The sequence below is a fragment of the Crotalus tigris genome, unplaced genomic scaffold (assembly GCF_016545835.1).
Source record: "Crotalus tigris isolate CLP2741 ecotype Arizona unplaced genomic scaffold, ASM1654583v1 scf7180000023684.367845, whole genome shotgun sequence".
NCBI classification, from domain to species: domain Eukaryota; kingdom Metazoa; phylum Chordata; class Lepidosauria; order Squamata; family Viperidae; genus Crotalus; species Crotalus tigris.
Window position 1 is genome coordinate 298,145 of NW_024100117.1, and position 15,308 is coordinate 313,452.

Sequence of the window (15,308 nt, forward strand, 5' to 3'; positions counted from 1 at the left end):
GCAGGGGCCTCTTGACTAAAAGGCTCGTCCTCTGTTCTTTCCCTTCGAATGGAATGAGGGCGGAGCCATGTTTCGAGTTTCCGACTTATTTTTCAAAGGGGGGGCGGGGCTTCGGCCCAACGGCTTGGCTTGACGTCCTTCTTGATTCTCCCCTCCTCCCTCGACCACCGCCTTCGCGACGCTATATATAATAAAGTTTGCGCTCGCCCGTTGCTTTAAGACTAACCGGCGGCTGTGGGGGTAAGTGGGGCCGCGCACGCGTGGGGCGGCGTGGGCGGAGTCTGCTGGGGCGGTGTCTCTATGGACACGTTGTCTCGCGAGGGAGGGGGCGGGGGCCTGAGGTATCGGGGTGCCGTGCCTGTGAGGGGGGGGGGATGTGTGTGTGCAAATCGGGTGTACTATATGGAGTAAGCCCAAGAGCTATTTTCCACACAGTCTTAAATGATTACTCATTTTTTGGTTGCGCATAAAGCCTTGAGTTGGAACTGTGGGGCAGGTTTGCATTAACCAGAATTGTATAAGTGCAGCTGTTGTGTAAGTGCAGCTGTTGTGTAAGGGCAGGGCAAGTTGTGAACCCCGCCTCTGAGACTTGGCGCTGCCTGTTCTTTTGAGGGGACTTTGCTGATCCCCAGTGCTAAGCGAGGTTGGAGTGGTTGAGCGCTGGGAAAGAAGACCATCGGGCAATCGCAGGGCTACATCTGGAAGAAGATAATGTACCTTCACCCCTAAATAAGAGGGGGTGCTCTTGTGCAATGGCCAGAAGTGGAGCCTGATTCGAAGGAAGCTTTATCTCTATCTTTTGCCTTCTAGGTAGGGTTGGATTGTAGCTTTCATCAGTATATCCAGTGGTGAGGATTCTGGAAGCTGCACTCCAGCAGTATCTGGTGGATTATATGTTTTTGGGTACTGGATACTGGATCTGAAGATGATTGTAGTGAATTGACCAAAACCAATCTAATTACTTCTATTTGCATAGGGTTGGGTCTTTCACAGTTTCCAGTTGCCGGGGAAAATTAGGGGTACACTGGTACATCTAGAGAGGTTCATGTTGGGGAGGCTGTCTGGAGATGGTTGTACTTGGCACTGTTGAATGTGGTCTTTCCAGAAACAAGTCTGTCCTTAACTGATAAGCTTCCTAGGAGCCTTCAGGGTTTCCCTGAATACAGTTTCAAAATATTTTTTGTGAAGACTGGCAGAATTATTAGGACAAGAATATAGTGTATAATTTCTATAGAGCTAGAAAAGAAAAATGAGGTTCGAATGTCATCTTCCAGAGGTAGGATATCCGATCTTTTAGAAGATGAAATTGCTGATAACAAAAAAATTACCAGTGGGTAATCCTCAGTGCCCAAGTCACTGGGTTCAAATGGGTGTCTATACAAGTTAAAATTGACTAAAGACACACAAACATTACTGCTTTTGATCATGTTCAGGATATATTTAAGACTACTGCAATTTTAACAAAAGCTGGATATGAGCAAGATATGATTATAGCAAATGACTTTACTAGATGGTAATCTGTCTCTTCTTTTTATACAGTGATTCTAATTGTAATCATCTCAGTCATGATTTCTATAATTTAATTATATTTCCTAGCAGTCATTTCACACATTTAATTACAACAATACTGATGAAAAAGAATATTTGTAGCTCAGGGTTGAAATGACTCTTTTGTGCTCTGTGAGTTTGGTTGTTTTCTTGCAGATGTTTCATTACTCTGTAAACCACTTAGAGAGGACTGTAAAGCACTGTGAAGCGATATATAAGTCTAAGTGCTATTGCTATGGTATTACCCAAACTGGGTAACATCATTATTACCTAGTCTGGGTAATGAAAAGTCTGCAAGAAACAACCAAGCTCAGAAAGCATAAAGCCCCCCTAATTATAACAATGACATTTAGATTAGAAGTTTCCTTATATCAGTTATCCTGGTGCTTTTGATGTTCATCTGCTCTCCAGATGAATTTGTTACAAGACTAATAATAGCTACTCTTCATCCTCTGCTTTCCACTGAGTGTCTTGTTAAGTTTATATTAGGCCATTACAGTTTAATACAATCTTAATTCTGATTAGTCATTGGGTACTAAAGAGATAACAGCTTGATAGAAGGTAGCTACATTATTTTAGGAGCTTTGGGGAAATGGGTTTCATCCATTCTTCATTTTCCAGCTCCAGACTTTAATGTAGTGTTGAAAGAAAAGTCCTCATCCTGGTTCATCCAAGCCGGGGATAAACAACATGGTGACTGCTTTAGAAAGAAGGTTGCAATTTATTGAAGAGCCAGACAGAAAGATGATTCTGGCAGGAAAGAGGAGAGAAAAGGGCTGAGCACATGTGGGGAGTGGCTTTTTATACCCTCTGGAGCCTTTTGTTTGGAGTTGCTATGAACTTTGACCTGAGTCTGAGTGTGCTTGTCTGGTATTCTGATGGTGATAGGTTAATCCTATTATGTCCCAAAGGTCATATCCTGCTTTCCTGGGGCTGGGACTGATGGCTCTTAGAATTTGGATGGGGTATGTAGATTTTAGGTCTTTGTCTTCTTAAGCTTCTAGCTCCCAGAATTTACATCTGTATCTCTATAGAGCTGGTTTCTGCTTGGGGAAGGAAGACCTAAGAATATTAAGAAAACAAAGCATGCTTTCCTGCCTCTTCAAGATCCTGTGAGGAAATATATTTTTCTGCCCTTTTAATATTTCCTTCTCTGGGGGGCTGACTTCCCACAGTAGGACATAAGTAACACAACAAAGATTTCTTAATAGATTTTCCATTTTTAAGTCTCTTTAAACTTCTAAATGTCTTGCACTGCAGGTTCACCCTGAATTGCTAGTTTCTGAGTTTGGTTGCACCTATTCTGAGTCTCTTATTATTACTTGTTGAGAGTTGGCATACAAGTTTAATAAATTGTTACCCTGCCTGAAGCTCATTTACATTTGTATCCTAAAACATAGTTTCCCTTTTTGGTTTGACTTCACTCCATGAAACCATTCCCTTCCACCTCTTCTCTAAATAAGATATACCTGTTCACTAGTGTTTTTATAATTAGACAAAAATGGTGAAACATATATATGTATATACCAAATTAAAGTGGTTTTTGCCATTAAAGTGATCAAAAATTATGTTAGCCTAAACAGATTTCTGCAATTTCTTTGGAGAGTCAAGAATAGCCCATCTGGTTCTAGATCTAAGTGTTTTGGACTGCAATTCCCTCAACTGGTATTAGCCACGTTGACTGCCACAAAGATGTAAATGTTTGGAAAGCACTAGATCGGGTGGGTAATTATGACAACTGTGGACTCAGGAATTTTGGGAGTTGAAGTTCACAGGTCTTGAAGTTGGCATAATTGCCCATCCTGCATTAGATGATCTGGTCCTGAGGTGGATCTTTTTTAGTTTACTGTAGCAACTTTATTTTAAGGAAGCTGGAAATCCAGGGTTTATTTTTATAACACGGACCAAAAAAAAAAAGAAAAAAGACAGCTGTTGCCTTCTAGTGATACCTAAAATGCATAGTTGAGTTAAAGTTATCTTGAGGAAATTGTAAGTATAATTTTAAGATGCTAAAGAGTGTTGGGTTTTTTTTCAGAGCTATGTAGTCAACCTGAATTTTAGAAGTTGAAGTCTGGAAGATTTAAATTTGCAAAGGTTTAACTCATCTATAAATTGATGATTTAGTATAGATACAATAGGATTTTGTGAACTTCTACTCTTTTGTGACTGATCAATTTACTTCTAGTCTTTTGTGACTGATGAACAACAAGTTTTAAACTTTTAATCTAAAAATGTTATAACTATGGAATAAAATTTAAACTTTATTTCTAAAATACATGCATTATTTAAAACAGTTTATATACAAAGTTAATTATTGTTTAAAGGAGCTTATGTATTTTTCTTTTCATGCAGGTTTCAGTAACCCAAAATACGTTGTATTTTTCAATCTTTTTTAAAAATTCTCCTTGTGAGTACCATATTGTATTATGGCTGCTTAAGCCCCTTGAAAGGACTAGTCTGAAGTTTGGGAGATAATTTTATGCATAGATATTCAAATTGGTTTTTGTCATTATGCAGGATAACTGCATCCACTTATCAAACATTATCTGCAATGATATTTTCATTAATGAATTTAAACTGCTGCTTTGGGATCGACATCTCCATAAACATATTAAATTCAGTAACGCTTTAATAATAATGCAGCCGGATTGAAAATTCACTACACTTAAGTGATAATATAAAAAAGACTATGTTCCAAGGCTGTTAAGAACTTTTGGTGACCAAAATTCCTTTGATCACATTTCACTGATATGTGTCAGGATAAACCTTTGAGGAATTTATTGTGAAGTGTTATTGAGTGAAATGGTATATTGATAAGGAAAAAATGGTTTCTTATTGTAAGGAGAAGTATTCAAAGATGTGCATTTGATTTAAATTGGCTTTTTTGTAGTACCATACATGTAGTCCCCACTTAGATCCATGATTTTGACCTTGCTCTTTCAGAAATAAAAGTTTAAAAAATATCCCTCCATTATTTTATTTGGAAATAATTAAGATTCTTGGAACAGAGGCCCCATGTATACAGACTTAATAATTAATTATTTCTTCAAACTTCCTTTATTTTAAATATGCTCCTCCCTCAATTTAGTAAGATTTATGTAATTATAGAAGAAAAAAAAGGAACTACAATATTTTATAACAAGTCTGGATTGTGAAACTGGGAAGAAGTTACCCTGTCAAAAAGGAACTCTTAAAGTGAATGGAATATTTTGTTTTTAAAAAGAAAAAGAAAATAAGCATTGCAATATAATGTTAACTTTCAGGTTTTTATTTTATTACGACCTGGAAGTTGGTAAGAATTGCACAAAATTATCTCCCAAACTTCAGACTCGTCCTTTACTCCTATCCTGTTTTATCTTCATCATGAATGTTATTGGCTCATTTCTACCGAAACTGAAGAATGACGCAGATGTGACAGAACTGAAGTATGACTTATCGTGTGAACTCTACAGGATGTCTACATATTCCGCTTTTCCACCAAATGTACCAGTGTCTGAAAGGAGTCTTGCTCGAGCTGGTTTCTATTATACTGGTCTGAAGGACAAAGTGAAATGTTACAATTGTGGCTTAATGTTAGATAACTGGAAAAAAGGTGACAGTGCTCTGGAGAAGCACAAACAACTCTATCCTAGTTGCAGTTTTGTTCAGAGTCTAACTTCAGTGACTAACCTTGGATCCTCGTTTCGTTCTGCCTTTTCACCTCCAGCTATCTCTGGACTTACCTCTTCACATTCTTCAATGCAAGCATTAAGTTTGGGTCAAGTTGGGTATTACAATGGAAGCTTTTCCAGTTTTCCTCATAATCCAGTCACATCTGCAGCAGTAGAAGATCTGTCACATTTGAGACCAAAGGCTTTCAACCCTATGATGAACACAGAGGAAAGCAGATTACTCACTTTCAAGACATGGCCCCTGACATTTTTGTCCCCAACTTCTTTAGCCAAAGCTGGGTTTTATTATGTAGGACCTTCAGACAAGGTGGCTTGTTTTGCCTGTGGTGGTCAGTTGAGTAATTGGGAACCAAAGGACAATGCTATATCAGAACATCAAAGACATTTTCCAAACTGTCCTTTTGTGGAACAAATTCAAAACAATTCAAATTTGACTGGCTTTAATTTGGGCATGCAAAACTACATAGGCCGCTTCAGAACCTTCAAAAATTGGCCAGTTACAGTTCCGGTTCATCCACAGCAACTGGCAGATGCTGGCTTCTATTACGTGGGTAAGAACTTGTTCTTTCATGTTTTGGATTGAATCTAATTTTTCAACAGTTAAATTTACTGTTTGTCTTTTTGTTTAATTACTCCATGAAATGTTTGTTGTTAAGGTCGCAATGATGATGTCAAATGCTTCTGCTGTGACGGTGGACTCAGGTGTTGGGAGACTGGAGATGATCCATGGGTGGAACATGCTAAATGGTTTCCAAGGTACCCTTCCTTTAAAAAAAAAAATCTAATACCAAAGAAGCTTTTGTAATAACTTTTGTCCTGTTGAAAGTAGAACTTTCTCTGAACAGGATTACTCAGTAAAAGTAATATTTCCATACAGGTACAGACTAGCTTCTGTATTAATATGAAGCATCTTCACCATGAATGGTTATCTCAAAAGTGGTTTGTGAAGGGAGCAGGAGCCTTGCTATTCAAGAAATAAATCTAAAGTTTTGGGAGAACAAATGGACTGTTTAGTTGACATAAGTTGCATAGAACTGAACTTTAAGCTGGTAGGAATTATCTGAAAATGGCTTGTGTTTTTCTTGGGATACTGAATATCTTTAAAGCAGCAGTGCCTTTATCCATCAAGATGTGGCTGCATCTTATTCATCCAGTCACCTAGATACAGTTTTTCAAGCTGCCATATATTGCTGGGGAGAAATGTATGGCTGTTTTACTCATTTGAAAAGAGGTTGTTCATACACAGTTTTTTGTGTATTTGCACAGCCACAGTGAAATGGGAGAAATCTTTCCTTCTCTTTGCTGTTCAGATTTGGTGCATTTTCTTAGCTGCTGTAGGAAGCAAGATATGTTGAACTTTGATTCAAGAATAAAATCATTCTTACGCTAGCTATTTCAAAAGCTATTTTCAAAAGTTCTGTTGGGTTAAACAATACTGACATTTTTAAAGAATACTAGATAGTAAAGTGTACTTAACAAAACTGTTTTAGCTAAGTTCTAATCAAATATTGTAATGATTGGGTCATATTCCATGTGCCAGTACATCTGGTTTTTAAAAAAGAAATATGATTCTAATCCAGATAGTAGAATAAATGACTCCTTTTAGTTCATGGAGCGGAGCAAAACCTTAGGAGTTTCCACGTGAATGAAATCTTGGCTCACCACTTTAGGGATCTAGACCAAGCTCATCTTAAGATAGGGTTTGTAGAAAAATGCAGTTCTTCATTTCTAATGCAATTGTGTCTAATAAAGATTTTTCCATTTGTAGTGAAGATGTTTGGAGGTAGTAATTTTGGAATTATTTTGAGGTGTAATAAACAGGATATAAATTGCATGCAAAATAAGGATTGTAGGCTACTAGAGTTGAATTTATTTGTTCATTTGTTTATTTATCAAATTTATTAACTGCCCATCTCCCTCAGAGCTGGGATTAATTAATTTTGGTTTTCTCAGTGTTGATTGGGTAATGTTTTTCACTTGTAAATTCCATTTTTGACAGAACGGATATATTTAATGCTTCAATGTATTGTCCTGGGTCAGGTTTCAATAAATATATCTTTGGCCCACTAAGCAGAGCATTGTGGTTAATAAATATTCTTAAAAGAGCATATATTTTGCATATTAAAACTTAAAGTTGATATACTTTTCTTCTAGTTGTGAATACCTGATTTATAGAAAAGGTCAAGAGTTTGTCCGCCAAGTTCAAGCAAGATATCCTCATCTTCTTCAACAGGTATGCAAGTAGTGTTGCATTTTCTGTAATAACATGATTTGCTTTTCTTTTGCTGTATAGTGCACAGATTTGTTGAGAGAATTAACCTACCTGTATGGTATAGTGCAGTGTTTCTCAACCTTGACAATTTTAAGGCATGTGGACTTCAACTCCCAGAATTCCACAGCCAGCAATGCTGGCTGTGGAATTCTGGGAGTTGAAGTCCACATGCCTTAAAATTGTCAAGGTTGAGAAACACTGGTATAGTGCCTTGAACTTTATCCGATCAGATTGTGTTTACAGAACAGGATAAGGCCTGGCAGACAGGACTTCAAGATAGGAGTGAAGGTTTAGACTTCTAGCCCCTTTACTGATATTTCTCTAGCAAGGACACTGTGGTTTTGTAAAATAACAGTGCAATCCATTTGTTTCAAGCTTTAATTCAAAACAATAGAGGCTGTGAAATAAAAGTGTTATAATGTGAAAAGAGCCTGCTCCTAGAAACATTAAATAAATAATTATATAGTTAAAAGATTGAGCAATAAAAGCTATAAATATGCTGCAAAATCACAGCCTATAAAAAGTTATATAAAATGGGATAAAGTTTTAAAAAATTTAAAAAGTGAAATATGAAGCTATAGAAAGAACAGCTGGTACACTGAATAACTGGAGATTAAAAACAAAACAGGCATGAGCTGTGTGGAAGCTGATTGGCTGTAGAGGACAAGCAATACCGGTAGTCCTTGACTTGCAACTGGTTGCTTAGCAACTGTTTGAAGTTATGATGGGCTTCCCCAGGATTATTACAACCCAGATTCAAAGCTCTGATGGATTTCCCTCCCCCCCCCCCCAGGCACATGATTGCATTTTGAGTGCTTGGCAACTGCTCTGCATTTACAGCTGCTTGCAGCATCCTGGGGTCACATGACTGTGATTTATGACCTTTTTTTGCTGAAACTGGTGTTTATTTCTGGTTTCAGCAATTCACGTAACAACAGCAGCAGGAAAGATCTTAAAATCAGGTATAGTCACATGACTTATGACCATAACTCAGAGCTCAGTTAGGATCATGAGTTGAGAACTATCTATACCTGATTAATTTTGCAAACTATTACACAAACATAGCAATGTTGTATATAACCAGCTAGGATCAAGTGCAGTGTAGTGTGGCATTTTAATTAAAATACATGCAGACATATAGGGTGAAGATTCACCAATTCCCCCACTTAGTGGCACCCAGATAAATTGGGATAAATTGCAGCTTCAGTCTACCTGGTGGAATCGTATAATATTAGTTAAAGGTATCACTGTTAGCAAACTCTGTGAACAGTGTATTCTTTCAAAAAGCAAACATTTCCTTCTAAAAATCTTTTTTTTTCTCTGTGTTGTAGTTGTTATCCAGTGCAGATACACCTGTAGATGAAAATACAGAAGCACCAAGTAAGTATTTTGATTTGTTTATTTTGTGCCTGGATAAGTCCCTAGTGTTTTTCAGAGAGTTTTCCATTGCCTCCTTCCTAAGGCTAAGAGAGAATGACTGATCCAGGGTTACCCAGCTGATTTTGTGGCCAAGGCAGGGCTGTAATGTCAGATCTCCTGATTTTCTAACTCACTGCTTTAACAGTTATATCAAACTGACTCTTATTAGAATTTTGATAGCATTTATAAAATGCAGCACTCAGATGTTAACACATTTATCCTTAATGGTCTGTAGCAATTCAATTTTGTTATTCTTACTAAGTTAGTCAGATACTTTGTCATGGTTTTTAAATCAAACATTCCTGAAGATGACCATTCAAATTTAAACTTAAACCAGAAAAATGATAATTTGCAATAAAATCAAATTGCCCTACAAAACATAAGTCAAAATTAACCTGTTCCAGCTGCCTGCTTAAACTTATGAAGACCCATAGCTATTTAAATCACTGAGGCCCTCTGGTGGTTAATATGTTATAAATATTTTTCTAAATTACCACACGTCTATATCAGGTCCCCAATCCCTGGTCCACGGACTGGTACTGGGCCATGGCATGCCAGCAACTGGGGCACACAAACAAGCAAAGCCCAATCTGCGGGATGCAGGCAGCACACAAAACCACGCCCCTTCCGGTCCGCAGAAAAACCTCTCCCAACGTAACCAGTCCCTGGTGCCCAAAAGGTTGGGGATCTCTGGTCTTCTAGAATAAAAGATGGGTAATTTTCACCTGTTGAGGAGGGTACATTTAGGCCTAAAAGCAAGTGGCATAAATTCAGTAGTGCATACAAGGCTTGAATTTGAGGCATTATTGTCTAATTGTGACTTTTTCAAGCCGTGGGACTAATGAAACTGACACGAGTCTCAAAGAGAATAAGGAATAGCAGACTAAATTGCCTGAAGGTTTGACTCAGGATATGGCATCTTCATATATTCAAATTCTGTGCTTGAAGAATATAGCTGGGATATGTATGCCTTTTTTAGGAAACAGATCTTGGATTTGTAGTACCTTAAATGTGGGATCCAGTGCAGAAGTGATACTTTTTCATTTGTCTGTTTTTAAACTCAATAAGATACTGATACTTCAAGAAATAATGCTAGAATGTTTTCTCTGAATAGTTATTCATTTTGAATCTGGTGAAAATACTTCAGAAGATGCCACCATAATGAAAACACCCATGGTTGAAGCTGTTTTGGAGATGGGATTCAGTAGAAAACTGGTCAAGCAAACGGTTCAGAGTAAAATATTAACAACAGGGGAGAATTACAAAACAGTAAATGATCTGGTGTCTGACCTTATTACTTCAGAAGATGAGAAGAAGGAAGAGGAGAAGGAGGATCCATCAGAGAAAACAACATCAGGTATATATAAGTTTCATTGCATCAGTTTGAGGAATTGGTTGTTGCTTTCCTTGCTATATGATAGCTTTATTGAGAATTAACTCCTTCACAAAATATCTTTTGTGGAAATCTGTGTCCTTGAGTTTTTCAATCCTGTCAGTGCAGAAAACCCAGAACTATAGTATCCTAATAGGTTGCTACTCAACCTCTAGCTGAAACTTTCTATAGAAGCCATCTCTAGAAAAAAAAATCAATATTCAGTTCTATTATCATACTGTTGTTTCTACCCAGAAATGTTCCTTATTCACTTAAAACCTGTACCTGCTGTAATTTAATTGTCAGCGTATAATAGAAATCCAATGTTTGCCTTCTTCTCTATTATAATCTTTGGTTACTTGAACAGTAGTATCTTATTTCTCTCAATCTTCTTTCTAGGCTCAGTAAAACCAATGGCTATCCATAGAGGGAAATTGGCTATTTTGTCCAATTCTGAAACACAATTTATTTTCATTTCATAAAAATGATGTCCCAAATTGGAAATAGTGTCCTAAATAAGTTGTCCCTTTCACTGGAGAAAGTGCAGTCAATTTGTAATATTGTCACTTTCATTTCTTTTTATTCTTTTTGGCATAAAGATCTTTTTTTTTTGGTAGAAATTAAGAAGACAAAGACTCTGTTCTCTTAGTCAGTAAGTTAATGATGGTGTCCTTAGTGAACAGGGTAGCAATATTCCTCAGAGGAAAATTGTTGACTCTTCTAATTATACTCATGACAATACTTCATACAGGTAGTCCACCAGTTACCACTGTTTGTTTAGTGGCGGTTTGAAGTTATAGTTGCATTGAAAAAAAGGGACATGTGGGTCAAAGTGACTTATGTCCGTGGCAGCACCCCACAGTCGGTGATTAAAAAAAAAATCAGGCACTTGGCAATCAACGTGTATTTATGATGATTGCAGTCTTTCAGGTTCACTGATGATGATCACTCAACCTTTCCAGCCAATTTCTGACAAGCAGAATCAATGAGGGAAACTGGGTCTGTTTAATGACTGGGCAATTCACTTGACCATAGCAAAAGTCATAACATTGGGCACAACTCATTTAAGAACCGCCTTGCTTAGCAGTGGAAATTCTGGCTTCTATTATGGTCATAAGTAAAGGACTATCTATACCTAGTGAAAGAATTTTTACATTTTGGGCATAGGAGGTTGGTAGTCGGGTTGAAAAAAGGTCTGCTAAATAAACCTAAATACAATTCGAGACCAGAATAGAGATCTTTCTGCTGCTTGAGTCAAAGACCCTCTTTTTCATCTTGGATGGGGCATTTTCAGAGCCTAATGAATTCAGATATCTAGAGAGACCACAACATTTTCATTCAAAATTATTCACATTAGCCACGGATATTGAAGAACCAGGGTAGATAGAAAAGCCTCAAAATAGATTAAGCCAATCTTCTGGACATCCCTCAATGGAATCAGATCAGACTCCAAGCTTAGCAGTGTGAATGCACACTGGAGCATACATAACAAGTCCTCTTAAGAATTTTGTTTGCATTATTTTCAAAGGGATCTTGTTACTGTGTTTAAAGACCTGCATGCCCTAAATAAGATAGCTCAAGACTTGTCCTGTAAATCTTAATAGCTGCCTGGACATGTTTGTTGCCATTGTGACTCGCAAAACAAAGTATCATTTGTGAAACTTTCTACCTATACTCTGTCTGTTCTTTCCAAGATGTTAGGGCAGAGGAAAACTCTAGAGCTTTTAAAGAGATTAGCCTGATTAATATAGATGCTGTCAGTTTTCTAATACATATGCATATAATAAAACCTCTTGACAACACAGTTGCTATAGTTTTGTGATGATTGAATACAAGGCAGTTTCTCATATAACAAAGGGCAAAATAACTTCTCACGCCAACTTAGGATGTTACAAGAATGGCTGTATTATCTACGTGCACTGGAGCCAAAATAGAGTTATTAGCTAATAGGGGAGGGTGACAAAACCTGCAGTAATTAATTTGTGCAAAAGTTGAAAATAATTAGTGCCATCCAGTGTCGGATGTATTTACATAATATATTGATCACGTCATTCCTATCAGTTTCACCAGCTTACTAAATGCTATGCTATTATGATAATTTATGTGCCATTGTATGATTCATCTTTTTAAAGTAAATAGGAGTTTGAATTTAAAAATGGTGTTAAAAAGTTTCTTTCAACAAAGGGGGTAGATCTATTGGATTTTGTGAATCTGAAAAATTATATGTTTGTGAGGTAAACAAAATAATACTGCTTTATATTCGTAATACCCCCATTGTGCCCTTCCCCTGGATGAGTTCAGTACCTGGAAATTTTCCATTTTTACTCAACATTTTCTGCTAAAACTGCTAAGAAATAGGTTTGCATTGTGTTATTTTTTTATTTATTATATTTCAGATCTGGCCTTAATCAGAAAGAATCGAATGGCATTGTTTCAGCGCTTGACATGTACGCTCCCTATCCTGGAAAGTTTATTAAGTTCCAAAGTAATAAGTGACCAGGAACACCAAGTTATTAAACAAAAAACCCAGACATCTTTGCAAGCTAGAGAACTGATTGATACTATCTTGGTGAAAGGAAATTCTGCAGCCGACATATTCAGAAATTGTTTACAAGAATGTGATCCTGTATTATACAAGGATTTGTTTGGTGAGTTTTTTAGAGAAATGCTTTAAATTGTCATTTTCTTGAGGAATGGTAACTCTAGTTTACTGCAATTCACAATTATAATGGATTTATGAGTTTTTATAGGTAAGAGTTGCAAATAGTTTTTTCTTCCTCTTATATGAAATAGATAATACAGAGGAAATTCTGTTGATTAGACTTTCCAAAAGCAATTCACTGTTATGCTAATAATTGTTAAGCAGGGGGAGGGGTTAGAGTTTATCTGATGAATCTGAGGTAATTTGTTACTTGATCTAACAATGTTTAACTTACTTTCAGTGGAGAAGAATATGACATACATTCCAATGGAAGATGTTTCAGGTAAACATTTAATTTACTAAATAAACATGAAGGGCATTTGGAATATAAAGATTGCAGTATTTTTAAGAAAACAGGTTATGGTGAAATAGTTCATAATGGGAGTTACGAGTGAATGCTTATAAAACTGACCTGGATTAATATTTTGAGTATTTTGAAATGTCATTTAATAAGATGGATGCACTTGGACAGGAAGATCTTTGGGCCTGAAATAGAATATTCTTCCTTTCTTCAATAGTGTCTCAACATAATTGGTAATAAGATCTAATCTGGGTCAGTGACACATTCTGGTGAGAGAGAAGTTCCCCGAAGATGGGCTCCAGCATGAGTCCGGAAGCTCGGAAAACTAAACCGCTGGTCCTGGTGATTGACCCAGATTGGATCCTGCAACATTATCCTGGGACATGTATATTTGCCTTCATTCATAGGTTGATGGATTTAAGAAGAGAAAGGGTTGTGAATGGCAAGGAAGTGAGAAATGCCTTTCTTCTTTATTAAAGCATAGTTCAAAGTGTTATTTTTGTATAGATAATAAGATTCTTTAATTGCAGGCTTACCTATGGAAGAACAACTGAGACGATTGCAAGAGGAGAGAACATGCAAAGTCTGCATGGACAAGGAAGTGTCCATTGTCTTCATCCCCTGTGGCCATTTGGTTGTTTGCAAGGAATGTGCCCCTTCCCTTAGGAAATGCCCAATATGCAGAGGAACCATCAAGGGTACAGTGCGGACATTTCTTTCATGAAGAAGATGCTATTTTTTCCCAAGGAAACATTTTCATGCTTTCTGAATGACACTAAGAGCTAATTCACAACAACTTGATGCTTCAAGTATCTGCAAAATACAATTTAAGCTGCAGCTCAATATGCTGATGAAGGTCACAAAGTTGATGCTTTTGAGGTCAATTATCTCTCAAGTGATTATATTTGAGAATTTTGATAGGCTGGCCCTTTTATAAAGGACATAATTTCATGATAGTTTGGAGTGATGTAAAGTGAATGGGGATTTATGTATTAATGTTTGCTACTGTTAAGTAAAAGAAACTGTTGATTTATGATGTGAAAAGTCTGGAAAGACTGGTGTAACTTGTTGGCTAGTTGAAAATATATTTTATTTACAATAAATAAAACTTCGATGTGGTTGAAACATGCATTCTGAGTCTGTTGTAGCTATATTCATTGTAGAATAATTGAGTAACTACAGAGGTATTATGTGCCATAATTCATAAGCATCTTGAAATACAGTGTTAAATATCTTTGAAATTAAGCAATGTTGTCAAGTATTTTGCAGAATTTTTTTTTAACTTGATTTGCAAACTTTTATTATGTTCAGTAGATTTCAGGTTGTACTCAACTTATGACCACAATTGAATCCAAAATTTCTGTTGCTAAGTGAGACATTTGTTAAGTGAATTTTGCCCTATTTAATGAGCTTTCTTGCCGCAGTTGTTTAGTGAATCATTGCAGTTGTTAAGTTAGTAACACGGTTGTTAAGTGAATCTGGCTTCCCCATTGACTTTGCCTGACAAAGGTTGCAAAAGGTGATCACATGACCCCGGGACACTGCAAACTGTCATAGATATGAGTTAGTTGCCAAGTGTCTGAATTTTAATCACATGACCATGGGGATGCTGCAGTGGTCATAAATGTGTGAAATGGTCATAAGTCACTTTTTTCAGTGCCAGTTGAACAGTTACTACATTAACTGTTGGAAGTCGAGGACTATCTCTGTAAAATGGGACCATACCTGTACACAAATGTAATCAGCTTATTAGGAAATACTCTTAAAAATTGTCCTGGCCAGCCTTTTTAACTATCTATGCCTGAAGAAGAGATTGTTCTTTAGAGTAGCTGAATTTCAAGAATTGTTGCCTCCCTACATACCTATTTCTTGGCCCATATATTTAACAGTGCAGCTTTAGATACTTAGTTTGGGCAGTTTGTATTATGCCTCTTATTGCATATATTTCCACTTCATTGGCACTATAAAGAATATTGGAGTCCTGGTCCTTCATATTAAAAATAATATACTATAGCATAATGTTG

At 36.8% G+C, this 15,308-nt stretch overlaps 1 protein-coding gene across 3 annotated transcripts; it reads left to right on the forward strand.

Moving 5' to 3' along the window:
• Nucleotides 1-102: 102 nt before the first annotated feature.
• On the forward strand, nucleotides 103-14,415 carry LOC120297720 (baculoviral IAP repeat-containing protein 3-like). 3 transcript variants are annotated; one of them, XM_039320680.1, is made up of 9 exons: nucleotides 103-240; nucleotides 3,901-5,770; nucleotides 5,876-5,975; nucleotides 7,374-7,452; nucleotides 8,823-8,871; nucleotides 10,025-10,267; nucleotides 12,679-12,930; nucleotides 13,225-13,266; nucleotides 13,815-14,415. In XM_039320680.1, the coding sequence occupies exons 2-9, from the start codon at nucleotides 4,798-4,800 to the stop codon at nucleotides 14,006-14,008; spliced, it is 1,932 nt and encodes a 643-aa protein (XP_039176614.1). In that variant the 5' UTR covers nucleotides 103-240; nucleotides 3,901-4,797; the 3' UTR covers nucleotides 14,009-14,415. The 3 variants fall into 3 exon arrangements, with proteins under 3 accessions (XP_039176614.1, XP_039176617.1, XP_039176616.1); XM_039320683.1 differs by having other exon boundaries at nucleotides 115-240; nucleotides 5,255-5,770; XM_039320682.1 differs by lacking the exon at nucleotides 103-240 and adding an exon at nucleotides 395-810.
• Nucleotides 14,416-15,308: the final 893 nt, after the last annotated feature.

Bases quoted from the DNA above. Each gene is read 5' to 3' on its own strand.
- LOC120297720 (XM_039320680.1), top strand. From the start codon at position 4,798: ATGTTAACTTTCAGGTTTTTATTTTATTACGACCTGGAAGTTGGTAAG. The intron at 7,453-8,822 runs GTATGCAAGTAG...TCTGTGTTGTAG, and splicing joins ATCCTCATCTTCTTCAACAG to TTGTTATCCAGTGCAGATAC. The intron at 12,931-13,224 runs GTGAGTTTTTTA...ACTTACTTTCAG, and splicing joins ATTATACAAGGATTTGTTTG to TGGAGAAGAATATGACATAC.